This window comes from Capricornis sumatraensis, chromosome 1 (assembly GCF_032405125.1).
Source record: "Capricornis sumatraensis isolate serow.1 chromosome 1, serow.2, whole genome shotgun sequence".
NCBI lineage: Eukaryota > Metazoa > Chordata > Mammalia > Artiodactyla > Bovidae > Capricornis > Capricornis sumatraensis.
Genome location: NC_091069.1, coordinates 92736078 through 92764033, shown reverse-complemented (window position 1 = coordinate 92764033; position 27956 = coordinate 92736078). Strand labels below are relative to the sequence as shown.

Here is a 27956-nt window from a genome sequence, read left to right as displayed (position 1 = left end):
GGGGGGACGAGCACAGGTCTGCTGCCTGGCACTAGGGGGTGGCTGCTCCGGTGACCCGCACGTCCCCTTCCAGACTCAGGATTTCCTGGCATCTCTAAACACCTTCCCAAACTACACTGCCCTGCCGTGGGGATGGGGAAGCAGAGCTAGGGCTGCCTGTCTCCCAGCATCCCTCTCTGGGTGACTCAGGGCAGTCAACCTGAAACCAAATACACTTCCCAGAGAGACTGGAGCTGACTGTGCTTGCCTTTTCTTCCTCAGAGGCAAAATCTCACCCTGCATCCGAGGACTGGAGAACCCATTGCAGGATCCTGGTCCCTCTCACAATTCCTAGTCTTTCAAAGAACTCTCTTGGCTTGGGGTGGGGAGTGGGTGTGACTTTGATGGGCAGCACTGGGGCAGATCTCTGAGGTGGTCAGCAGCACTGTATCATATTTGTGGTGGTAGTTTTAGGAATCTTACACAGATGATAACGTGACATAGAACTACACACACACACATACAACCAATGTCAATTTCCCAGTTTTGATACTAAACTGCAATAATGGAAGATGCAACCATTGGGAGAAACTGGCTGTAGGGTACATAGATTTCTCTGGACTATCTCTGCAAATCCCTGTAAGCCTACAATTACTGCAAAATTTAAAAGGTTAAACAAAAGTGTCTTATTTAACCAAGAAAAAAAATTTGAAGTGCTTCAAGTCGGGGTGTTTGTGATAGGCAAGTCCTCTAAAGCATGTGGGATCCTGCCTGGGTTTACCTGTGATGCCCTCTTTCTGGCTTTCTGGATCCTCGTCTCATCTTTCATTGGTCACCCGCTCCAAGGACTTGCCATTCCACCTCTACAGTACACGTTTGAAAGAGAAGCTTGCAAAGGGCAACACTTACCAACAAAAGCATGGAGTTGAAACACCTGGGTGGGAGCTTGAATTGGGAGCAGGAGTCATGTGGGTACCAGATTCCCCGGCTGTGAACATGGCCCCAGGTTCTGCCTCTCCCATCAGGGAGACCAGTAGCCTGATTACCTCCCCTGGAGGGGCAAGAGAGGGGATTGAGGCAGTGGCGTGCTGTGGGGACTCCATTTCCCTTCTTGTCATTGTTTTCCTTTTATTTCAGTGAGAGGCACACGCACACACACTGCACTCACACACACACAAGCTGCGGGACCAACGCTGTCCACTGGAGAGTCTCTGAGCTGGGGGGTGGATGGGGCAGCGTGTGTGGCCGCCCCTTCTGTCTCTGGGCCCAGGAGGCAGGGCTGGTGCTGTGCCTGGGGACTCAGTGTCACGCAGGGGATGGAGACTTAAGCGCTGGCCTTCTTGCTACCACCGCCGGGGCTGCCCACTCTCCGATCCAGCCGGCTATAGGGCTCGAAGGCCGAGGAGCCCAGTTCGTAGCCAGCAGGCAGGTCCAGGAGCCGGGCGGTGGAAAAGCAGAGCACTGGCGGAGGGGGCGGCAGTGGGGGCGAGGCCGAGGTCAGCGGGTTGAGGTGTGGGGAAGAGTTCCTGGGGTCACCCAAGGAGGTGCCCCTGTGGCCGGCAGGCAGGCCCGGTGGGCCGGGGGTCAGCGCCAGGAGGCTGGGGGCCCTGGGCACAGACAGCAGCCGGCCGTGCTCCAGCAGCCGCAGGATATTGGAGGTGGCGAAGGCCTTGGACGCCGAGGAGGATGCCCGCTTCTCCAGGTCTCTGCTCTGGTCTTTCTTCTGCTTGGTGCGGCGGTTCTGGAACCAGACCTTCACCTTGGGGCAGAGCGAGGGGAGGGGACAGGGAGTGGGGGGGAGCAGGGGTGCAGTGAGAGAGGGAAGAAGAGCAGTCAGGGTGTCGTCAGGATCTTCCCACCATCAGCCTGGCTAGGGGACCAAGACACCCTGGCCCCCCACATCACGGCACCCTTCCACGGCTACCCTGACCCTTGGATGGAGGGAGGGCACAGGTGAGGTTCGCCTCTTGGCCCACACGCCTTTCACTCTTAGCCACCCCCATCTCCTCCCGTCTCACCTCCCCCTCACCCCAGCCCACCTCTGAAGGGAGCTCTCTAGCCCATCTGGCCATCCCCCTATTTGAACCTCCCGGAAGCCCCCTCCCACCCCATCACCTATAAGCACCTCTCAACATGACACCGAGTATAAGAGGACGTGTCAGGATGGTGAGGGACACTTCCAATGGCCACATTCCCCAAGCTGGGGACAGAGTGGTGCCAAACACCCCCATCCTAAATGGAGCCACCAAAGGGCAGACCTTTCTCAAGGCTCATGAGAGGAGGAGGACTTGCCCTCTGCCAGCACCAGGCGCCTGGCACGTGGCACTCCAACCCCCTCCTCATCTGCAGAAGGAAAGGAAGGCAAGGCTGGGGGGCAGGTGAGCTCAGTGGTCAGTTCTGCCCCTCACGGTGATGGGATTTTCTCCCCTCTCTGGGGAAGGACAGGGTGCTCCCCCAAGGAGGCAGGTTGGGAGTCCTGAGGGGGAGGGACCGACAGTTGCTCCCCAGTTGGCAAGGCTGTCAGCTGCTGCAGCACCCAGATCCATGTCCCCAGGAACAGAGAGGCTCCCTTGCTCCTGGCTGGGAGGTTCCGGAAGGCTGGCAGCTGGCTGGGCAGTGTGCCAGCAGAGGACCGTGGAATGGAGGGCTGGGAAAGAGAAGCGTGGAGAGGCCCGCTGGTGTCCTCCAGCCTGGGACTTGAAGGAGAGGTGGGGGAGAGGAGCAGGGCCGGGAGACGATTAGGGCAGAGCTGAGCCTGCTTGGGAGAAGCCTACCAGGGCCCCTGTGGGAGCAAGCGACCCTCCAAGGCCTCTGGCCCTGAGGCTCCTCAGGCCCGAAGGCGCCACCCTCCCTGCCCTCCTGGCCCTGGTGGGGGAGGGGTAGCACACTCCCCACTCCTTTCCAGAGGCTTTCTAGAGGGCTCTTCCCCGCACGTCCCTCCAGCAGTGGGTCATGCCTGCTCTGAGTGGAGGGGGGGGAAGAAGAAAAGATCTGAAACACATATGAGTTGGGTGTTTTCAACAGGATTGGACTGCTTTTCGGTAAATGAGAGTGAGCAGGGGGCTAGGAGATCTACCTGCGGCTGATTCCTGCATTCACTCACTCGCTCATGCATTCAGCAGATGTGGACTGAGCGTCTAATCCCTGGGTTGGAAAGAGTCCCTGGAGGAGGGCATGGCAACCCACTCCAGTATTCTTGCCTGGAGAATCCCATGGACACAGAAGCCTGGTGGACTATGGTCCCTGGGGTTGCAAAGAGTCAGACATGACTGAAGCTACCTACTGCGCATAGCACATGTGCCCAGCTCCGTTCTAGGCTGCAGGATCCTTGCTATGTAAGGTGGACAGGGTCGAGGGGGAGACAGATGATAAACAGCAAATACAAGCAAACAGGTGTGGCTGTCGGTGGCAGTAAGTGCTCTGAGCAGCATCTCTCAAATGGTTTGTGGTGAGAAGTCACTTTCTAATGTTTCCAATCTGCTGTGGACCAATACTTTCATAAAATACAATTAAAGTGAGTTATTAGAAAAACTGCTCTGTATATTTCTAAACACATACTCTCCATTTCTGTATTAACTTGGTATGCACAGACAGCAGCTGTGGCTTGGCACTTTGGGCACTCCGATGGAGAGAAAGGGGGCACAGGAAGGAGAGGAGAGGCAGGGAGGCAGTGTCTTATCAGTGGGGTGGCAAACAGGGCCCCTCTAAAGAGGTGACATTTGAAGCTGATATCAGTGAAGGGCAGTCGGGAAGGACGACTCAGCCAAGTCTGGCTGAAGGATGTGACTGTTAGTCACACTGGAATTTGACTGCTCCAGGAAGAGGTCCTGCCAGATCCTTCGGGATGTGGTTCTTTGTGTCACTGTAATCCTTTCCCCTGCTGGGAAGTCATCTGGGTTCTCAGCCAGGCACCACCCCCAGGGACCCTTGAGTTTCAGTTCTCATCTTTAAGATAAGGACAGAAATACCTGGGTTGTGGCAGAGATCAAACACGAAATCCTTGGGGCCCACACTCGTGTGAGGTGACTGCTCACCTTCCCGGTTCCTACCTCTGACCTAGAGGGGGAGGACAGCCTCAGAGGCCATGGCTCCTTGCCTCTGGGCCTTGAAGATGCGGCAGGAGAGAGACTGACCGCTCCCCGCAAACACAGGGCAAGTAGGCACGAAGGGAGCGGCAGCAACGGGGCGCCACCCACCGCGGGGAGCTTTCACAGGGGCCTGTCCTATCCCGTCCTGGGTGTAACAGGGAGGGGAGGGCCTGCCCAGAACAGCACCTGGTACACAGCAGGCAGTCAGTAATACTTTTGCCCAAAAGTATGGGTGAATATATCTTCCCACTGGTAAAGAGTCCACCTGCCAATGCAAGAGGCCTAGGAGACGGCTTTGATGCCTGGTTGGGGAGATCCCCTGGAGGAGGAAGTGGCAACCTGCTCCAGTATTCTTGCCAGGAAAGTCCCATGGGCAGAGGAACCTGGCGGGCTATAGCCCATGGGGGCACAAACAGTTGGAAACGACTGACTGGCTGAGCACGCACGCACATGCATGGGTGAACATGCTGAGAATTCCACAGAATTCTAGCCATATAAACCTGGCAAGTTAATTAGTCTCTCTGAGTTCTGAAATGGGAATAATATTACTCATAAAGTGATCTTTTTTTTTTTTTTTTTAGTGTTTTGACTGCGTCGTGTGGTCTATGGGAACTTAGTTCCCTGAGCAGGGATCAAACCAACGCCCTCTAGATGGGAAGCTTCAAGTCTTAACCATTGGACCACCGGGGAAGTCCTGAAAACTGAGTTAATGAACATCCCTGCTTTACATTTTGAGCACATTATTTAATTTCTGTGTGTCTCCGTTTCCTTCTCTTTAATATAAAAATAATAAAGAGCCATTCTGTTGTACTAAAAAAAAGTACACTCAACTTTTGTCCCTGGTTCTTGGTCCAGAGCTTTTTGAGGTTCATAACCAGCCCCCTCTGAGTGCACCTGAGTTTATGCTAATGAGGTGACTCAGGGTGGACCCCTCGTTTTAGAATGGGCGTTGGTCGCAGAAAGACCAGACCTATAATTAGAGGGTTGGAACTTTCATTCCCTTCCCTCCAGGAAGCATACTGGGGCTGGAGACTGGGTTATAAAGACTCTTGAACAATGACGTTTCCTCCATGAACTCTCCCCTCTATACCTGGTTCTATGCATCTCTTCTATACGCCTATTTCTGAGTTATATCCTTTAAAATGGGGTTTCCCTGATGGCTCAGTGGGTAAAGAATCCACCTAGCCAGTGCAGGAGATGCAAGAGACGTGGGTTCTTCCCATGGAGCAGGAAATGGCAATCCAGTCTAGTACTCTTGCCTGGAAAATCCCAATGGACAGAAGAGCCTGTTGGGTACAGTCCAAAGTGGTCACAAGGAGTCGGAGATGACCTAGCACAGCATATATGCATGCATCATCCTTTATAATAAATACATTTGTAGAAGTAAATAGAGTGTAAGGAGTCTTCCTGAGTTCTGTGAGTCATTCTAGCAAATTATCAAATCTAAGGAGAGGGTGTGGGAACCCGCTTTGTGTAGCTGGTCATAACCTATAGCGTGGGTGTTACCTCCAGGAGTTAAGGTCAGAACTGAATTGAGCTGTATTGTTGGACACCCAGCTGGTATTGGAGAACTGGCTGCTGTCGGTGTGGGAACATACCACATAGTGTCAGAAGTGGTGTCAGAAGAAAAACCTCACACCTGTTCTACGAGCTTGTGGCGAGGGCTAAACGAGTTAGAACACATCTAGCTCTTAGAACAATGCCTGGCACATAGGGAACTCTCAGTGTTAGTAATACTGTATATCGTCTGCCAACTCCAGGACCAGGGGAAGAGGAAGGAGGCTGGTGAGAACAATCAGCTGGTTGAGGGTTCTTTGCGGGTCCATGGTGTACCCAGTTGCATGCTGGGCTCCCCAAGGAGGCCTGAAGAGCAGACGTGCCCTTCAAATACATTCTTGTTTTCCGAAAATGCATACAGGTTGGTGCCCACCACACCATACCACACCACACACACACATACCCCACACTTTACAGGTCAAGCCATGTGGAACAGGTCTTGCAGTGACGTCAAGAAGCCTCAGGGAAGGCTTCCTGGAAGAGAAGGGACTTGGCTTTGACCTTAAAGAACAGATACAGGTGGCCTGTACTGGCGGGGCAGGGAAGGATGAGGACTGAGGAGGAGTTGCTGGCCTGGGCATCTGAGGTACCCTTGAGAAGAAAGTTTCAGAGGTGGGGAGTTGGGGGGGTAAACTACGTGAGGCAAAGGGAAATTAGGCCAAACAGGAGGAGGACCCTGTGCCTACAGCTCAGACCCTGGTCTGAGGGGGTCTCCCTGACTCCCTCTACGAGCTCTGTCCCGCCTGGCCACTGAACGAAGCCTGGCTGTCCAGCCCAGCTGAGCTCAGCTAGAGAGAGGGCCCAGCTGCCCCAGGCCATCTGTGGGGCTGTTTGGGACTCTACAAGGGCGGCTTGCAAGAGAGCAGCCCCTCCCAGCCGCGATCCAGACCTCACTGCCGGGTTGGGTAGGGGTGCCAAGGCCAGGGCAGCAGCGGGCGGTATGAGGAGAGCCTCCCCAGTCCTCCCCAGACCCATCTGCTTCCTTCTCCTCTCCTTCCTCTCCTCTTCCCTTCATGCCTCCTGGTTTGGCCCTTTTGATACATTTATTGGTGCCTCAAGTTCTTTACCTTTAGCTGGACTTAGAGTCTCTGAGTCCCTTTTTGACAAGCTCCAGCGTGGTTGCCCAGTATACAGGCAGCATAAAGGGGCCAGACTGCTTGTCCAAATTCTAGTTCTGGAACTTCTTCGTTGTATGACCTTGGGTGTAATAACCTCTCCCGGGTAAAACAGGATATTACTGGTTGCTACAATCACAGGGTTGTAGGGGTTAGCAAACTAACATAACTGACTTGGAACAGTGCCGTGGCACAATAAGTATTGGGAAAGTATTATTACTATTCTACTACCACTTTTTTGAGGACTGCATTGCACGCCCTTACAGGATTTTAATTCCCAGGCCAGGGATTGAACCCAGGTCACGGCAATGAAAGTGTGGAGTCCTAACCACTGACCCCCAGGGAATTTCCCACTACTACTATCATTATTATTTAGATATATTAGTTTGAATAATACCACTCCAATACTTTGGCCACCTGATGCAAAGAGCCGACTCACTGGAAAAGACCCTGATGCTGGGGAAGATTGAGGGCAGGAGAAGGGGGTGACAGAAGATGAGATGGTTAAAGAGCATCGCCGACTCAGTGGACATGAGTCTGAGCAAACTCTGGGAGACAGCAGAGGACAGGGAAACCGGGCATGCTGTAGTCCACCGGGTCACAGAGTCAGACACAACTTAGTGGCTGGACCACCACCACCACCAGTCTGAAATGCCTCCATTCACACAGAGCAGGTGCTCAGGTTACAAAAGTCTTTCCTTTGGGTCGGGCAGACCACTGCTAAGTGCTAAGCCCTACCTGGGTGAAGGGGGAGTTCAGACCTTTTCTCTCCAACAAGAGGTTCTAAGGCTCACTGGGATGAAGGCAGGATGGGAAAAGGCCCAGAATGTGGAAATGAGAGGTCCCCAACCCCCATTTGTAATGCCTCATCTCTTTCCTGAACCTGTGCTCCCAGCAAGCCAGCCCTGCCCCATGCCTTTCTGCAGGCTCCCTCCTGCACCAACAAACACCCCCTTAAGCCACTCCCTGCATCTTGAATGTCCCTCTCTCCTATCTCTCTGGCCTTTCCCCAAATTCCATCCAAAGGGCCTGATGGATCCAGAAGTGCCCCCCGACCCCACCCCCACTGGCAAATGCCAACTTTCTCTTGTCAGCACTGTGTTTATTTGCTCTGGTTTACCAGTAACTTTAAACCTTTCCCTCATAGATGTCTGAACTCCAAGCTGGGTTTCCAGGCAGCAGGCCATGGGCCTCACACCCCAGGGCACTCCTGGACTGCCAGGGTGGCGGTCGAGCAGGCTGGCCCTGCCCTTTTACCTGGGTCTCGGAGAGGTTCAGCTGGCGGGCCAGCTCAGTGCGCTCACGGCCCACCACGTACTGGCAGCGCTGGAACTCCATCTCCAGGCGGTAGAGCTGCTCGGCCGTGAAGGATGTGCGGGTCCGTTTGGGCCGGTCCAGGTCCAGGCCCTTGGGCAGGACAATTTCTCGGATGGTTCCTTTGGCATCTGCAGAGGTCATGAAAGGAGGCAAATTAGTTCACTAGTTAAGGATGTAACCCATCAATGAACATCTTAATTAAAGGCTGTGTGGGACTTTCCTGGTGGTCCAGTGGTTAAGAATCTGCCTGCCAATGCAGGGGGACACAGGTTCGATGCCTGGTTCACAAAGATCCCATATGCCTCAGAGCAGCTGAGCCTGTGGGCCACAGCTACTGAAGCCTGGGCACCCTAGAGCCTGTGCCCCACAACAGGAGAAGCCATCACAATGAGATCCTGAGCACCGCAACTGAAGAGTAGCCTCCTGCACGTAGCAACGAAAACCCAGTGCAGCCAAAACCACAATAAATAAATAAACAAAAAAAGAGGTAGCATGATCTGATGGGCAGCTCCTCAGTTCTGAGCCTGGCTGTGTGACCTCTGACAAGCTGCTTACCCTCTCTGGGGCCAGCCTCCTCAATCACCCAATGCAGTACATTGTGTCTAATAGGTATATGTATGTGAATGGGCCTGGGTACAAATGAAAGGTTTATCATCCAGCCTGGGCAGAAGGGACTCACTCTGTCCCACCCAGGGTTCTCTTCCTCGGCAGAATAAGAAACAAATGTAAAGAGAAAATACCAAGTCCTCAAGAGCAGAGGAAAGGATGGTTTAGAATTGGATATGATCAATCAGATAAGGCTTACTGGAGGAGACGTCCAGAGCCAGGTCTTAAGCCCTGTGTGTGTGTGTGGGGTGTGTGTGTGTGTGTGTGTGTGTGTGTGTGTGTGTCTGTGTGTGTGTGTGGGTGATGCCTGGGTGCTCTATCCACAGACTCTCTTGGGGTCCCTGAAGAGACTCGCTGGTGTGGGGTGGAGCTGGGATCCCCAGGAGGAGCCTGAGGACCACTGCCACCACATCAAGCTGCTGGGGTGCCTTCCAGAAGGGGAATTTCTGCCACTCCCTGTGTGCTGAGTCCTGAATATCCGGGCCACCCTCCTGGCCCCTGGACCAATGTCATCCATGCATGGCATCTCCAATATTTTGAAGCCTACTTAAGAGAGGTTGAAAAACGTGCAGCTAACATTTGCCAGATAGTTCCACTTAAAGAAACTCAGCTAAAGCAAAATTTCCTGGAGGTAGGAGGGCAGATTATAAATATATACATCAGCCTTAAGTACAGGGGCAAAGATGATCCATGTTTGAGTCACACACACTGATGGCTTCAAATATAGTTATTAGAAAAGTTTATGTCAAAAATTAGAGTGTGGAAATATGCAACATCATATTCCATGTGTGTGCTCATGTCCAACTCTTTGCGACCACATGGACCATAGCCCACCAGGTTCCTCTGTCCATGGGATTCTCCAGGAAAGAACACTGGAGTTAGGTGTCATTTCCTACTCCAAGAGATCTTCCCAACCCAGGGATCAAACCTGCATCTCCTGTGTTTCCTGCCTTGGCAGGCAGATTTTTTACCACTGTGCCACTTGGGATTTACCAAACCTCCCCCAACACATGCTGTTGATAATAATAAAGCTAAACTAACAATAATTTGCCACTACAAAGGAAGATTAGTGTCAATGGGGAAATTACCAACTCAAGGCAGCCCTGACCAGGCACAGGTAACAAAGCAAGCCTCCAAGGTTGCAGGAACTCCACCCCTCTCCAGAGGGCGTGCACAGTGAGAGTTTGCAATGTGGTCAGAAGCTTTAGCAGCCTTGGCCGCTCATAGTAATAGCTGACACCTCTGCAATGCATGCTCTGGGCCAGGCACCGTTTTAAGTGCTTAAACCTTCCCCATGTCTCAGTGAAGTTGGAATTGTGATTATCCCCATTTTAGAGATGGGGAAATGGAGGAACACATTATAAGTACCTACGCAAGATCATACTGACAGTGTTTAAAAAACTCTAAAAACACCTTCATTTTACTTGATGAATACCCTCTTTTAGCAATTCTTAGTGATTCACTTAATAGGTTATAGTGAAGAGATAGGTTATAGACGTCATGGGAAGAAAATGGAATCTTCTGACAGGCTCATCATTGCCCTGGAAGATGTAGGAAAGGAATTGCATTTGGGAAGTGCTGTCTGTCAAGAGGCTCCTTGTGAGCCGTAAGACTACAGAACCTAGTTTTAGAATCCCCGTTCTAGAGGGTGAACCTGAGATCTCTCGCTCCAAGTCCTGTAGTATATTTTACGAGACTGGTTCTGCCTACCTCCTACTAGGGCCAGTTAATGTTCTCTCCTCCAGGAGGTACTTTATTTGGCTGCATTGGGTCTTAGCTGTGGTATGTGGGATCTTAGTTCCCTGACCAGGGACTGAACCCGAGTCTCCTTCACTGCAGGGTGAATTTTTATGCACTGGACCACACAGGGCAGTCTCACTCTAGGGTGCACTTCGGCTCTTCATAGGCTCCTGGTTCGGCTCACAGGTCACACCCCCAATCTCAGAGGTTCAAACCCCTTCGTGTTCTCAGTCAACCATCAGGGAGAAGGGGAGACGCAGTCATGGCCCAGAGGCTGTCCTCCCCCACCCCTGGGCTGGCCTTTCCAGGGCGCTGGGCAGGACATGGATGGGAGCCTTGCTCTCGGCGGGTTGGTAGAATCAGGCTTTTTTGGACAACTCAAGCTTCCCCCCTCCAATACTTTCTACATTTCAAAATGGTGGGTTAATGTTTGTGACTCCATTGTGACTGGGTCCCCTTGGCTCAGGTTCTACTGTTTCCAATTGTGAAATCAGGCTCAGAACTTTCCTCACAACACCCAATGAACCCATCTCCAAAGGCATGGATTTTATTAAGAGTATCTTGGGGGGTGTGAAGAGGAGAAAGGGTGATGGATGTCATATATGGTGCTGGAAGCTTCACATCCTCTTCCGGGTGAGCCTCTTGGAGCCCACCTGAAGCCCTGAGCTTGCTCCTGACCACTGATGTCAAACCATACAGCCCTTCCCCTCCTTTCCTCCTTGTAAAGAAGCTAACAGGGGCATTCCTGCCTCAGGGAGCAGCCGAGGGCAGCCCTCCTCCACAGGGCCAGGACAGGCAGGAGCATGGAACAAGCACCTTAGACTTGTCCCCAGATATCCCCCAAGTGAAAGTCGCTCAGTCGTGTCCAACTCTTTGCGACCCCTTGGACTAAAGCCCGCCAGGCTCCTCTGTCCATGAAATTCTCCAGGCCACATACGGAGTGGGTAGCAGTTTCCTTCTCCAGGGGATCTTCCCAACCCAGGGATCAAACCCAGGTCTCCCGCATTGTGGACAGATTCTTTACCTTCTGAGCCACCAGAGAAGCCCAAAGGGCCGTACAAATGAGCACATGAAGAGAGGTTCAACATCACTAGCAATCAGGAGAAAACAAATGAAAACCAGGAGAAAAATGATTAGAGGAGCGAAAATGAAAGAGTGAGAGTGCCAAAGGCTGGTGAGGACGCCAGGAAACTAGATGCCGCGTTCATTGCTGCTGGGAATGTAACATGGTGCAGCCACTTTGGAAACTGACTTTTAGGAAAGTTCCTAACCTATATTAACCATGGAACCCCAGAATCTCATTCCTGGGCATTTAACTCAGAGAAATGAAATCTTAGGTTCACATCAAACCTACGGGGGGGTATTCACAGCAGCTTTATTTGTAACAGCTCCCAAATGGGAACAATCCAGGTGTTCCTCAATGGGTGAATGGATAAACAAACCGTGGTACAACAATGACTACACAGACACAACAATCTGGATACATCTCCAATTAAATTACACTGAGTGAAAAAACCCAAGGCAGTCCTTCAGATTATGTACTGTGTGATTCTGTTTATGTTACATTATCAAAATGACAAAGTTGTAGAGGTGGCAAGCAGATGTGTGCCGCCAGGGGTTAGGGAGGGGAGGCTGTGACTACAAAGGATGATGTTTCTTGGTGGCGTCAAATCAGTTCTGAATCTTGATTGCAGTGGTGGTTATATGGATCTGTAAGTATAATAAAATGTCACCGTACTATATATAAAGAAAAAAGTGTATGCAAAAAAATGGGTGAAATTTAGTCTAGTTAATTACATTGAATTAATGTCAATTTCTGGATGTTGATCATGTATTATAAGATGTCACCATTGTGAGAAGCTAGGTTGTAGATACATGGGGCTTTTCTACCATATTTGCAACTTCTTGTGATTCTCTTACAATTTCAAAATAAGACATTAACAACAACAACAAAACATGCCAAGAGGTTAGAATGATGTTTTGTCACAGAAACTGAGAAATCTGTTTGTGGAAAGAATACAATAGCAGCTGCTCAAGTGCCTCTGCGTTTCACTCATAGTTTGTAAGATGATTTAGAATGATACATAAATAAATCTTTGTCATTTCAAAAGTTATGCTGTTATTTTAGTGTTTACTAGAACAAATTTAAATCTATGATTTTACATATTAGCATGAAGCTAAAAGTGGACATTTCGTTTGAAAATATACAATGTTCTTTCCACAAACAGATTTGTCAGTTTCTGTGACAAAAACATCATTCTAACCTCTTGGCATGCTTTGTTGTTGTTGTTGTTTGCTAAAATATTAAGTAAATAAATGAAACATGGATATAATAGAAATGGTAATGGTGGGATTCAAATTACTGAATATTGGGAAAAATGAAATAAGGAGTATACAACTAGGGCCATGTATACAGAGTGACAGAGTTTATGATAAAGGGAACATTCTATATGTCTAGTCTCTCAATGCAGTTAAGTAGATTGAGGACCATAAATTATCCATTTGGAATAAAATTAGGTTAAACTCATGTCTCACACCATAGAGAACAATGTTTCTAATGGAATAGAAAGCAAATTGTAGACTATAAAATGCTGAAGGCATTACAAGAAAATATAAAAAGCTATTTTTATAATCCTAAGCTTGGGGAGAGTTTTCCAAGCAAGATGCAAACCTGGAGTGTAAAGGAAAAACAAAGGATGTTATTCAACTATATTAAATCTAAAAACTTTATATGACAAAAGCATCAAAACCAAGATAAAATACAAAATACGTAATTGAAAATCTTTTTTAAAAGGCCAAGAAATAATATCCAGATATATAAAATACAATTAAGAGTAATTATTTTAAAAAAGGCAATAGTCTAACAGAAAAAATGGTCAAGTAATTTTTGTGAGCTATTCACAGAAAAGATATCCAAATGGCCAATAAATATTTGAAAAGATGAACACAGCTTCACAGTAATCAGGATAATGCAAGTCTAAGCAACAATGGATACTTTTTTATCTCCCATAAGATCAGAGAGACATCAGTAGACGATTAATAAAGCAAATGCACTGTGGTGACTACACTCCCATTAACTGCTGGTAGGACTATAAACTGTCACAGTCTTTTAAGGCTGCATTTGTCAAGTTTATAGAAGCACATAACTATTGCCCCAGCAATTTTATTTTAAGCATAGATTCATGTGCTCCAAGGTATACATAAGGATGTTTGCTGCAGCACTGTTCAAAATGTTGAAAATTTGAAAGCATCCTGAGTGTTCCCCTTAAGGGATACAGATGAACAAGTTATGATACATTCATGCCATTCATATTTTACAAAATATCATGCAGCTAAAAGAATGAGACAGTATCCATATAAACTGACATTAAGTGAAAGAAAGTAAGTAGTACTATCCCATTTATGTAAATAAAACAACTGTATATATTCAACCACTCAACATAAATATGAAAAATGTCAGTTGCTCAGTTGGTCCGACTCTGCAACCTCATGGCCTGTAGCCCGCCAGGCTCCTCTGTCCATGGGATTCTCCAGGCAAGAATACTGGAGTGGGCTGCCATTCCCTTCTCCAGAGGATCTTCCTGACCCAGGGATTGAACCCAGGTCTCTTGCATTGCAGATAGATTATTTACTGTCTGAATCACCAGGAAAGCTGTAATAAATGCCTACTATGTGCCAAATAGTATTCTTGTGTTTGAGGATATAGAAATGAGCAAATTTGACAAGGTTCCTGTTCCCACAGACCTTGTACTGGGGGGAGAGACAGATAATAAATTAAAAAATGAATATGTAGAGACTTCCCTGGCGGTCCAGTGGCTAAGAATCCTGCCTTCCTGTGCAGGGGATGTGGGCTGGATCCCTGGTCAGGGAACTAAGATCTCATGTGCCATAGAGCAACTAAGCCTGAGTACTGCAACTACAGAAGCTCACACACCCCAAGGAGGACCCAGTGCAGATAAATGAAACAAAAACAAAACCAAACCAAAAAATCTAATACGTAATGTAGTGATAAATACTGTGAAGAAAATAAAACAACGGGATGTTTCTCCAAATAGCCAACATCCAGTAGTCAGTGTTTCTGTGCTTGCCGTTTTAGCTAGGACCAGCAGAGGAGACCGCTCATCAAAGTCAAGCTAATGGATAAACCAAGGATGCTGCTCACTAGTGTTTCCAATTCCTTCCAAGCACACGGTAGGATTGCATTCATTTTCTGCCCTTTGAAATCAGATATGGCCACACGATTTGTTTTAGTCAAGAGGAAGGGATGCAGTCACTTTCAGGGAACATGTCAAAAGCCAGGTCTTGATTTCCCACCTCCCCTTCTCTCTACTGGGATGGTCACAGAGGCAGAAGCCAAGCTGGAGCTTCATCAGCCTGGGTTTCTGAGTACCAAGACAAGCCCCTGCCCACTTGTGATGGACTTATCAAGTGACTTAGAAATATATTTCTTTGTTAAACCTCTGAGATTTGAGGTTGTCCCTGCAGCAAAATCTAGTCCCTCCTACTGACAGAGCACTCTTCCCTGAATTGTTGCTTTTCTAGGTGGAGTTGTGTGTGTGTGTGTTGGGGGGGGGGGGCACCAGAAAGGAGGGACAGCTTAATTCCAGAGCCTCTAGGTGGGTAGGGTCTTGTTAGGGTGAAATGCATGAGTCTAAGTGGAATGAAGGCTGAGTTTTGCTGTCCTTCAGGTCTCCTCAAAGAGGGGCGAGCCTCAGGGGTACCAGGGAGAGTGAATTCCACCCAAAGATCCTTTGCCATAGGAGAGGTGGTGACTTCTGCCTGATTACAGATAGCTAATGCTCTTGACCTCCAGCACCAAAAATGACCCTCTCCCACGACCTCTCCCAGTAAGCCCTCTCAAAGCCCTACCCAGACTTCATCCAGGTAGCACCCTGGTAGTTCCTTTACATGATAAGCTGTTAACACACTGATTTTTAAATGTAACAATGTCCTTTCTGCCTTAATCTACAAATGAAATCTAATCACTATGAAAATTCCTTATAAAAAAACCTAATTCTCCAGTTTACTGGAAACATTGAAAATGGAAGAACAGTTGAGGAAAAACGTGCAAGAATGAGGAGAGATTCTTGCATTACCGTCACTGCAAAATATATTACAAATCTACAGCAACTAAACTGGTGATGCTGGCACGCGACTTATGAAGCAATTCCACGCCTATATGGGGAACTGTGATATTATCAAGATGAAATTTCAAATTAGTTGGAGGAAAGACAAGATTACTCAAGACCTGGCTTTTGGACAGTTAGTGCATCATCTCGAATAAGTCATTTATCTCACAGTGCATGCAAAAATATATACAAGATGGATTAAAACTTTAGAGGTAATAAATAAATCTCTGAAAGTGGGATAAAAACACTGATGAGTTTTAAAAAATAAATAACAGATTTGAGTACCTAGAGAAAGAAACTGCTGCAGGATGAGAGAGAGTTAAAAGAAAAGTGACGGGTTGGGAGACTATTAATAATACATGCAAAACAGCCTTAATGTCTAGCACACACAGAGCCTTTATAGTCTAACGAATAAAGTCAAGCAGTCTAGTAGGAAACTGAACAAATTATATGAAAGGGTTACTAAGAGAAGAAGAAATACTAGTGGCTAATAAATATGAAAAAATACACTCAGAGGGACTTAGAGAAAATGAAAGTTAGAATAGAAAAGAGATAAATTTTTTTCAGATACTTTATCAGACTGGGAAAATTGTACTTGCAAAGGTGAGCGAAAATAGGTTTTCTCAAGCTCTATTGGTGAGAATACAGGTTAATAGAGGAAAAGTTTTTCTTGAAGGACAATTTCACAATGCCTAGCTAAATTTAAAAATGTATAATTCTTTTGTTTCAGAAAATTTAAGGAGGTTTCTACCCCAGAGAAATATTGTATATTTCATCAAGAGCCACTGTTTGTAGCAGTTTGTAAGAAGGGGTGGGAGAGAAGAAAAGCTGAATGCTTTTCAATAGCAACACTGCTGATGAAGCCACAGCAGAGTCCTGCCTTTGGCTGTTATGCAGACATGAACAAGAATGAGGTACATCTTCATATCCTGACCGGAATGCTACGTGAAAACAAGTTCATGTGTACAAGCCCAGTTTTATAAAGAACAAAAGGTAACAGCAAGCTGTGTGCACATGTGCTTATGCCCACACAGAATGCAATCTGGCAGGGTGGACACCTCTCTTTTCTGTTTACACTGTGGAGTGGAAGCTGGTCAGGAAGGAAAGCGTTCCCCGTCTTACTTCATGTACTTCTTTATTATTTGGTTTTGCAAAGACTGTCACAGCCTGCAAACAGACTATTTTAGCAGTGTGCAAAAAATCCCCCTTTCATAATATATAACTTATATATTTATGGTTTCAATTACTAAAGTAAGTCTAGGAGGTTATATCTTGGGAGTGAAGTACCTTGGGTGGGGTAAATGAAGAGTTTTCAACTTTCACTTCATTTCAGCCTGAATTGGTTTTATAATTAAAAGAATATTTTACACTTCAGAAATAAAAAGACATGAGAGAGAAAAATAAAAGACAAATTATAAACTCAAAAATTGTAACACATACTGAATTTTTGTAACAAAAAACTTGAGTATTCTAAATATATATAACATATACATTATATGTAATATTGTTACCTTTGGTTGGAGAAGAACTTTCTAGTTGAGAACTAAAACATAGAAGCCCCAAAAAATTGAGTCATAAAGGGAAAAACAAAAACCCAATTCACAGCAAGGTTAAAAAAGAAGAAAAAAGAATGAAAAAGATCTGGGGATGTTTGCAACACATGTCCCAGAAAACGGGATCGTTTTCTTTCTACATAAATATACTAAAATATGTGTATATTTGTATGTCTACATATGTTCATATATGTTATATATTTATATAGTCTGTAAATAGTTTACAACTATAAAAAAACAATGAGTAAGCCAATAGAGAAATGGCTAAGCATATGAATGAAAAATTCACAAAAGAGGAAATAAACATGAAAAATAAGTATATGAAAATACACTTAACCTGAATAGTAATGAAAAACACCAATTAAACAAGTTTTTTTTCACTTGAAAAGATTTTTCTCTAAAAGACTAAGTACATCCTGGGTTGGGAGGATGTGGGGGAGAAATGGTATATTTATACACAATCTCCAGGAGTACAAATTAGTACATTTTGGTGTTTAGAAATATCAATCACAATTTTAAGTGTATATACTTGGATTTTAAAATTTCACTTCTAGGAACTTACCCTGTAATTATATGCATACCAGATATATGTGAAATGATGTTTATTATTCTAAAATTGTTATCATGAGAAATTTCAAACATACAAAATGAGAGAAAAGAGAGAAAAAAGAAAGTATAATGAATTGTGATATACCTATCCTCCAGCTTCAACAATTATAAACTCAGTAACAATCCTAGCTCTTTTATCTCTCTATAATTTTAAGCAAATCCCAGTCACCATATCATTTCATCCAGAAACGTTTTTATAAATGTTTTTATAAATCCTTTTATAAGTATCTTTAAAAAACAATCACAATAATACTGTCACAATTAGAAACATTAACAACAATTCCTGAATATAATAAAATGTCTCACTTGTTTTCATACTGTCTCGTGAGACTTTTTTAATAAATCTGTTCAAATTAGGATACAAAGCATTGAAGCATTGTTTATAATTGTGAAAAGTAGAACCATCCTAAATATCCATCATCAAGGGACTGGTTAAATAAATGTTATTATATGTGCATAATATAGTATTATGCTACTGTTAAAATAATAAGGCAGTTCTAGATTGAAAGATATCTATTAAATGAAGAAAAGAAGTTTGCAAAAAAACCTCACTCTTGCAATCTATAACTTATTTATGTTTTTCAATGTCTAGGGAAAGTTTGGGAGATTGCATCCTGGGAGTAGAAGTGTATTACGTGGGGGAAATGAAGAACTTGCAACTTTTACATGATATAGCAAAACGGCATGGATCGGTTTTGTAATTAGAAAGAGATTTTATACTTCAGAAAACAAAAGACATCAGAAAAAAATTAAAGGACAATTTTTAACCCCTCAAATTGCAACATATATTGAAAGCAATGAGCCACTGTCCAAAATACAGCATTTCTACAAATCAATAAGGAAAGGAATATTTGAAAATTAAAATGGTCACATGAAATGAATTAATAGATAGCAGAACAAGTGCAACTGGCTAATAAACATGAAAAGATGCTCAACTTCACTGATAGTCAAAAAAATAAAAACTAAAATGCCAGTGAGGAACTTCTCAGCAAAGAAGTGTAAGATATATAATGTCTAATATGGGGAGAGGGCAAAGGTGGGGGTCTAAATTGCTAAACTTTTCTTCCCCTGAAAGAACAATTTAACATCTATCAAGATAAAAAGTGTCAACTGTGATAGCAAGACTTGGGGATACAAGCACTTTTAGGCATTGCTAAGGGGAGTAGGTACCATCTTATTGAGGACCCTTGAGCATTATCTCGGAGAAGGCAATGGCACCCCACTCCAGTACTCTTGCCTGGAAAATCCCATGGGCAGAGGAGCCTGGTAGGCTGCAGTCCATGGGGTCGCTAAGAGTCAGACATGACTGAGCGTCTTCACTTTCACTTTTTACTTTCATGCATTGGAGAAGGAAATGGCAACCCACTCCAGTGTTCTTGCCTGGAGAATCCCAGGGACAGGGGAGCCTGGTGGGCTGCCATCTATGGGGTTGCAGAGTCAGACACGACTGAAGCGACTTAGCAGCAGCAGAGCATTACCTTTCATATTATAAACACAGGTACTCTTTGACCCAGTAACCTACTTTCAGGAACTTCTCTGACAGATAAGACCCACACATGTGGAAATGACCAAGGGACAAGCATATTTAATGTAGCATTGTATATGATAACAGAAGATAAGAAAAAAGCTAAATGTCTACCATTAGGGCACAGGTGGTATAACATACATTATGGTCTACCCAGTCTCTGGAAATGGAATACTATGCATCTGTAAAAAACTAACAGAAGTTCTTTATACCCTAAGATACACTGGTAAGTGAAATTAGCAAGGTGCAGGAAAATATATATAGATACCACCATATGCATAACAAGCAAAAGGAAGAAAAAACAATGTACTGGCTGACAGAAGCATAGGAATGATTTGGAATAACATATTGGAAAGCAGTAAATAATGGCTGCCTTTGAGCCCAGTGGGAATTGGAGGATGGGGAAGAAGGATGGGAAAGAGATTTCTCATGTGTACTTAAAACAACTTTTTGATGTTTGAATCAAATGAATTACTATTTTAAAATTAAAGGAAACACATTTAAAATGTGCAGAGTGTAACTTTTTTTCCACATGAGTTTTTAATCAAGCTTTTAATGAAAAGATCATGAAATAACAATATCTCATCACTGTACATTAAGACTGCAGGCTCTGAATGGAGAGATCAGTGACCAGCTTTGACACTTGAGGGCTGTGCACCTGCAGCTCTGACCTGAAGCAGCAATTCCACAGCTAGGAATCTATCTTTAGGAAACACTCAAGGGCTCAAAGACCTGGGCATTGGGAGTTCATTTCTCAAGCTCTCAAACTTTCCCCAGTAATTGAAAAAAAAATTAACATGTAAGTTATATATTACAAAAGTAAGATTTTCTGCAAATTGCTATTTTTCATTTGATAAAATTTATTCAATAAATACCTTTCCATCTAGAAGTGCTTTCATTATTTTTAACAACTGCATTATGCAGCTATAAAATGCAGCTATAATAAAATTTTATTTAACCAGTCCCTTGTTGGGTATTTAGATTGGTTTTACTTTCTCACAATTACAAAGCTTCAATGTACCAGGGGAAAACAACAGGTACATCCTTCTAGAGGAGTACTGTGCAGAAAGGGAACAGTGTGAAATGGCTGGGTGGAAAGGATGGGGGGGCGGGGTTGAAAAATTTTTTTTAATGGTAAGTTGCAAGACAGCTTATGTAATGTGTATATAAGAGGGGAGAAATCTACTGATGCACACCTGAAATTAGGAATGGTGGCTATTTCTGGGAGCTTTCAACCACCTTTTTTTCTTTTTTTTTCTTTTTTTTAATCTTGAGACCTATTGCTTTTTTTTTTTTCTTAATTTTTTTTTTCCATGTGGACCATTTTAAAAGCCTGTTGAATTTGTTACAACAATATTTCTGTAAACGTTTTGGTTTGTTTTTTCACAGGCCACCAGGCATGTGCGACCTTAGCTCCCCTACCAGGGATGGAACCGTATCCCCCCCTGCATTAACCACTGGACCACCAGGAAAGTCCCCATACTGCTTTTTGAATTTAAATGCTCTACCTGTTTTGTTCCCATCTATTTTGTGAGCGTGGTCTTACTTCTTAGCTGGGTGTCTTCCACCCGTTGAGCCCTGGCTGCCAGCAGCTCTGTGGTGGGCGGTGGGACAAACAAAACACAACAAACCTAACTTTAATCAGCCTGTTATTTCGAGCTCCAACCAAGGAATGGAGGCCTGTGGAGTGGGCGGGGAGAGGGCGCAGATTTACCTAACTATTAATATTTCCCTGGTTGGCTCTGCAGCGGAACCTCCCCCAAGCAGCTGCGGAGAACCGGGAGACTCACTACCGCCCTCCGGGCCCTGCTCTTGCCCGGCCTCCTCGTCCAGACGCTGCCTGCCTCCAGACTGCCTCCGCGGCTCTGGGGATCCAAAGAACGAGTAAAAAGAACCACATTTGAGCTTTTTCAGGTTTTATATTTCGGTGGCCCTCGAAGTTGACGATTGCACAAAATTCCAAAAACAGGGCGCCGTCAGCTTTCTATTTTAACAGTTATTCTGTGCTCTGGCAGGAAGGCCTTTGTAACGTCAAAGAGTAAGGAAGTCACTGCAGGCCAGACGTTCTTCCCGGGGAGGGGCGTTGCGGCCTCCTACCTAGTGAGACACGAGATTGGTTTTGCTTCCTCTAATTCGTTCGGCAGATATTTACGGAGTGCCTACTGTGTGCACACGGAATGCGTCTGGAGAGATCGCTAGGGTTTGGCGGGTGCGGTGTCCACCTCCTACGTGGGCCCTGCGCGGCGTCTAGGGGACCCGGCCCCAGTACCCTCCTTCCTTGAATTATTCGCCTACATCGCTCCCTCGCCACCCAGGCCCTGCCGCCACCACGGCGGGGCCAGGAACCTCGCATGTCCCGGCTTTCCAAATGGTCTCAGCGCCAGCAGCCCCACCGCGTTGGTCTGGCACGTAGTAGCTCAGTCGCTCAATCGTGTCCGACTCTCTGCGGCCCCGTGGACTGTGGCCCACCAGGTTCTTCTGTCCATGGGGTTTTCCAGAATACTGGAGTGGGCTGCCATTTCCTACTCCACTGGCACATAGTAGGTACCCGTTAATGTTTGTGGAATCAATCAAGTAGCAAGCGAAGGGCAAGATCATGGGAAAACGTGGGTGAGTTGGGTCAGGGGATCGTACTGGGGTTGGGGGTGGCAGTAGCGTCTCACAGGCGCGCCCCCTTCCCACCCCATCCTTGACCCGCCGCGCTCGCAGCCCTGGCTTTTCCAGGTTCGCCCACTCTTCAGCTTTGTAGGCCAGATTGAGTCCTGGCGCCGCCTCCCCATTTTGCCGTGTCCACTTCCACGTTGGCACCCCTAGCCGAGACCCCTCCAACCTCCCTCCTGGATGCGGATGGAGCGGGGCAAAACAGGCGCACAGACCACCCGGGTCCCGGGGATCCCCGGGTCGGCCCACTCGCCCCAGCGTCCTGTGTCAAGAGGTTTTCACACTGGGGTACGCAACTCCTCGGGCTGTACTGCTGAGAACTCGCTACCCACCTTCCGAGGAGGGTCAGGCCGATCTTTAGTTTATACTAAGCAAACAGGAAATAAAGCCAAAATGCTTATGCTTCCTATACCGTCCCCCACCTCGCCGCCCATTTAAAATACAAATCAAAGAGCGAACTGAGAGGGAGCTTGGGTTCGGCCCCAGACCTGAGTCGGGCTAACTGAGGAAATGGCGTCGAGCCAACGCGAGCCTTAGAAGCCCTGTCTCGCTACAGGGGGTGCGCAGTTTGTGCGGAGACTCACCGTGTTTGGTGTAGCCGAACAAAAGTCCAGGGACGCACGCTGCAGCAGTCCGCTCCCCCACCCTCCAGTTCCCAGTACCCACCCACTGTCCCAGCCTCCCAGCCCGTCTGAGTCTGCGTCACCCGGGGGCCACCTAGAAGCTCCGACCTTTCAGGTGCGCGCGCGCGCCTCTGCTGCGCGCGGGATGCTGGCGGCGGGTCCACAGGCACCCGAGTTCAAGAGACTAACCAGGGCGGCAGCACTAGCTGAGAACCCGAGGAGCCCGGAAGGCCCTTCACAGCTCCCAGAAAATGAAAGTGTGCACGCAAGACACACCAACAGCTGTGTAGGTCTGTAGGTCTGCTTCTGGGTGTGTGTGTGTCTAGGGGGTGGGGTGGGAGCATGGATATCAAGTAAAAAACAAAGACCCAAAATGATAGGAGCCACACAGACCCGCCTTGATAATGTGGGTCCTTCCGCCAAAAACAAAGCAAAAGGAAAAACATAACAAACATAAAACGGAAACAATCCTAGGAAAATAAAAAAGAAACCTAATACTCCCCACAAGCTCCCAAAATAAAACTAAAACCAAAACCCCCAAAGCACAATCTCCTGCATGAATCATTTAAAGCTTTCAACCGCTGCCTGGGAGGAATGGTCCCGGTTATCTCTTAACAGAATTATGTTGAGGCTCCAGTCCCAGGGTCTGGTGCCCGGAGGGCCCAGACGCAGGGACTTGCAATCCAGCGGCTCCTTCCAATAAACACTCTGGGTCAGCGACTCCATGGCCAAGATATCCCATCTGGGGAGGGGGGTGGGGTGGCAGGTGTGCCCTTGTGGAGCTGCCATGCCTTGGGTGGGAGGCGAGGATGCTAGGTCCAGGTCAGGCCATCCTGGGTCGAGGGACTGCTGTAAATCCAACTGGAAAACAGGTGATTCCGGTCAACGCTGAGCCCAGACCTGGCTGCAGAAGGGGTTTGTCTGTTCCCTGGGTTGCTACTAGCTCAAGCCCCCAAAAGGCTTGGCCCCTTGCCCAGCATCTTCAAACATATCCGCAGCGTCCAAGGCTCTGCCTGGTGTATGCCATTGTGCTATTTCCACCAATACATTTTTGCAGCGCCGGTCCAGTACTGCCCTCAATTCTTAGGGGGCTAGATGCCGCTAAATCCAATCACCCCTTGCACCAAACTCACAACCACAGAGGGAATTGTTCAGCCACAGCCAGAGGCCCTGGGCAGATCCATCAGGATCCCAGGCGAAAACATTTCTGCTAGTGGGTGTTGGTGCTGCAGGGGTGAGGGGGGTAGTCATTCATTCAGTCCAAGGATTCCCGCAGTTTTCCTGTCTGCCTGTTACCAGAGGAGGGGTGCTGAGTCAGGCCCAGGGTGTCACAGGTCTCAAGGTGCAGGAGTGTACTGGGGGCGCCTCTGAACTCTGCCTGACTCAGGCCTAGGTGGCAGTGCAGAGTTGAGGACGCCCGACTGGGGTTTTGAGACTGGTAGGTCAGAGGGACGCTTTGGGTGAGCTGAGGCCAGCACTAGGCATTGTTCATAACATCTGCTGGGTGGGTGAGGCTGGTGGACAGCCATTCCGGGATCTGTCCAGAAGCGTTGCTGAATTGACTCTGGGTCCATGTGAGAACCACCTAAGTGCATCTGCGTGTGCAGATCTGAGCATGGATTGTGAGGTTTGGGAGTTTGGGGTGAGACTTGTCCTCGCTGTTTTGATTGCAGGGATCCCTGCTCCACCGAAAAGGCAGTACCATTCAGGCTGCAGCGAACCTGGAGCTGCAACTCTCTTTCCACCTGCTTCCTGCCCATGGCTTGTCTTTTCCAAATGTTAATATGAAACAAAAGGGTCTCCCACCCCTTTCCCTCCCCAGTCAATGGGCTGTGCCTGCAGAGGTGCGGGGCAGCCGAGGTGGCTTTAGGGCCCCTGTGGATGCCTAGCTGTGTCCTCAGTGGAGTGTTTGGGGTGCCTGTTGTGTGCACACCCCTGTTATCTCAGTGCCTTGCTTGTGCCCGTGTGTGGCATGAAGCGGCCTCCATTTTGAGGCAGGGGATGTAGCGGGTCGGCCTCCCTGGCTCCCTGACCCACATTTTGCAGAGGCAGGGAAACTTCGGTGATTGGTTGTGCGAGGGTTCCTCGAAGGGGATTGGGGAAGGCCGTACTGTGTGGTCTGCAAGGTGGAAGTGGGCCTCCTTTCATCAGCCAGTCCTTGTCCCCTTGGCTGCTCACCTCTGAATGCTTTACACAGCCTCTGGGGCCAGGGGTTGCGGTGGGGGAGGCCTCTGAGGAATGAGGCCCACGGTCTGAAGCAGTTTTAGTCTCCTTGGAGCTCCCACCCCTCTCATTCCACAGAATATTTATGGAGATCCCGCTGCTTGTTTGCAGTTTTATAGACAACATCTCTGACCCTGAGCACGGGCACTCAAGGAAAGAATTATGCTTTCTTCTTCATACAGATGAGGAAACTGGGTCACAGAGAGGCAAAGAAACTAGTTCAAGTTCAAAGGGCTGTAAGACTTGTATTCCAAATCAGCTTCACGTAATTCCAGCACCAGGCCTTTCTCTTACTCTTCTGCATCTCGGGTCTCCCTCAGCAGGTCTGCTACCTTGGGGTGGAGCCCTCAAGGGAGCAAGGGCAGAGTGGGAAGGAGGCAGAAAAAAAAGACTCAGAGAGAGTGGGGCTCTTTCCCAGAATCTTCACCCCGCCAGCAACTTAACAATGGACATGCTAACTGCCTACGCTCCCCCATTTTATGGTTTCCTCCACAGGTACTTCAGGAGGATAGATCCTCGGAGGTCAAGGGCAAAATGTACTGTCTGTCTAGAGCACACTGGAGGGACGTTCGGTGAGGGACCAGGGTGCCGAGAACGTCCTTTCACCGGTGCAGGGCCTTTCATCTGACAGAGCCTTCGCCCCGGGCCCGGGGGCCCGGAGTGACGCAGGTGACTCTGGCTAGGAGGGATTAGCGGTAAATGACGTCCCTGGTATCTGAGGCCTGTAATAACCTCCTTGTCGTTAAATGGAAAAGGACAGAGAGACTTATGTGGGCCCTGCATTTACCTTTTATTGCTTTTAAGAGAATAAGTGCCTCCTCTGTACTCTCTTTCCATTATGTTGTCTGCGTGTAAGGGCGCTGTGGTATTGCCTACGTGAATTTGGGAAACTACACCTAACAGTGCGCACTAGCTGCCCCGCATCCAGCAGGGGGTCCAGGGACTGCTCCTGGGTGGGTGGGCTCTTGGAGGGCATCATTTTTGATCCTGCCTTCTATGACTCAACACCTGGGAGTTATGTGTCATCGCACGCAGACACAAAATCTATTCCATCTGCATGGAGTTAGAGCAGAAGGGATGGTAGGTGGGCACAGAACCACAACTGTTTCGGCAGAAGGAAATGAAAAACCCACAGATGAGGTGTGAGGCGGTGAGTGTCCTTAATCTGGGAATGTGGGTTTAGGAGGCTGATTTCTCCGTTTCTGGAAGCCTTGCAGATTTCCTTAAGGGAACTCCAAACTGGCTGCTAACGCCTTGTACACAGGACACCCCACAGTCTATGGAATGGATCTAATTTAATCTCAAGTGCCCAAGAGGGCCACACACCTGTTGGAATCCCTGTTGGTTGGGGACCACCTCCCCATGCTCTGTCCTTTGACCCCCAGAGCCTGGCCCGGAACGGCACTGAGCGACTATACCTGGCCTGGAGCTTCCTGTGTTTCCTGAAGACCAGGGTCCCCGAGTCTGTGTCCAGGATGGCCACCAGGCAACTTCACACTGGGCTGCCTCCATGCTGTGCCTTTAGCCCCCATTCCCAGAGTCACCCAGATTCAGCAGCTGTGGGGAAGCTGTGAGCGACCAGGCCAAGGTGTTTCCCTCTGTGTGTGGGTAGCCCAGATCAAACTCGGGGGTCCTAGCGCTGGTTTCCCTTCCCTAGGCGGTGGCCGAGGAAATCAGCTCCGGCTGATTTCTTTCTAGGCCTTCAGGCTCGCAAGAGAAGCGATCAAAAAGAAAGGGCGAGAAAAAGGCAGCGGGATTAACCGAGGGCAGCCGTTACCCTCGAGTGGCCTCCTTCCTCCTCTGGGTCTCCCAGTCCGGGACTCTGGGATGGTGGGGGAAACAGACCTCGGGCTTCGCCGCGGCCTAGGGACAGGCTTAAGGCAAGACCTCGGAATCCCCTTTCTTCTCCTATCTCGCTGGGCCAGGGCCGGATCCGGCGAAAGGCGAGCTGGGCGTGAGGCTGGCTTTGGGGGCCGGGGAAGCCGCAGCCTCGCAGCGTGGAAGCCAGGCAGAGCCGGGCACTCGGATTCTTGCAGGAAGGGAAGGCGGGGAAGGCGAGCTCGGTGGAGGGAAATGGCCGGGAAAGAAGAGAGGAGGGCGAAGGGCGAGGGAGAATCGGAGAGACGCGAGAAGCCAGGCCGTGAGAAGGCCGCGCCGAGAGCTGGCTGGGCCCAGGCGCCGCGAGGAAGTGGGAACGGCGAGAGCGAAGCCCCGGCGGGCGAGCGCGGCGCACGCCGCCCTCTGCGTTCCGGCGCCGTCTCCCGGGAGCAGCCCGCGCGCCTGCGAGGCCGGGACCGGGAAGCGGGGCTGGGCAGGGGGCGGGGAGGCGCCCGGCAGCTGAGCGGAGCCGGGCCTTCTCCCGCGGTTCCGGGCGCGGGTCCCTCCTCGCCCTGACCCCGCGGAGCGCTCGTGACGCTTTTCTCCGCACCCGCCGAGAGGGTCGCGGGGCGGGGACTCGGCTCTCCGTGTCCCGCACTCGCGCCTCGGCCCCCGCCACGGTAACCCGCCCGGGAGAGACTGGAGAGCTGAGCATCTCAAGGCAGTGAAACGGGGATCTCTTCCGTACCGCTCGCCGCTTTGTCCCTTGCACTCAGCTCAATGTCCAGCACACAATAGACCCTCAAAATAATGTTTGCTGAATGAATGACTGGACGACGATCGTCTGAACGAATATAGGACTTGGGAGGTGGAGGCTGCAGGAAGGTCGGAGGCCCCAGTGAGGGAAGGGAGGGGAGTCCAGGGGGCCAGGGCTTCGAGCCGTCCCCTTACCTCGCACCAGGATGCGGCGGCAGTGGTCTGCCTCGCCGAGCCCCGGCTGCCCGTCGCTGTCGGCGCCGCTCTCCCTGGAGCCCGCAGGGCTGGAGTCGGAGGTCCCGGCAATCTCCCTGGGGCTGCGGCCGCCCGCATCAGCGCTCGAGTCTTCTGCTCCGCCGCCCTCCCCGCCGCTCCCGCTCTGCGACTCCCGGCGTGCCGGGCCGCGGTCGCGCTCGGCGCCCCCATCGCCCATGCCGGCCGCCACCGCCGCCTCCGCCACCGCCTGGCCAGCCTGGGCCGGCCAAGCCGGCGCCTCCCCGCCCCTCGCGCCCCCCGCGCCCCCGCCCGACTCCTCCCTCTCTGGCCCCGCCCCCGCCCGGCCGCCCCACCCCTCCCTGCTGATTGGGCCCGAGTCGGGGTTCTCCGTCTCACAGCCGCGCTAGGGAGCTGCGTTGAGGATGGGGGGGTCGTCGGCCC

General features: G+C 48.9%; 1 protein-coding gene across 1 annotated transcript; it reads right to left on the bottom strand.

The window, feature by feature from the left end:
* Nucleotides 1–1303: 1303 nt before the first annotated feature.
* VAX2 (ventral anterior homeobox 2) lies at nt 1304–27732 on the bottom strand. The gene is made up of 3 exons (XM_068964682.1): nt 27495–27732; nt 7997–8184; nt 1304–1738 (listed from the first exon to the last, which is right to left on the bottom strand). Exons 1-3 carry the CDS (start codon nt 27730–27732, stop codon nt 1304–1306), a joined length of 861 nt encoding a protein of 286 aa, XP_068820783.1.
* Nucleotides 27733–27956: the final 224 nt, after the last annotated feature.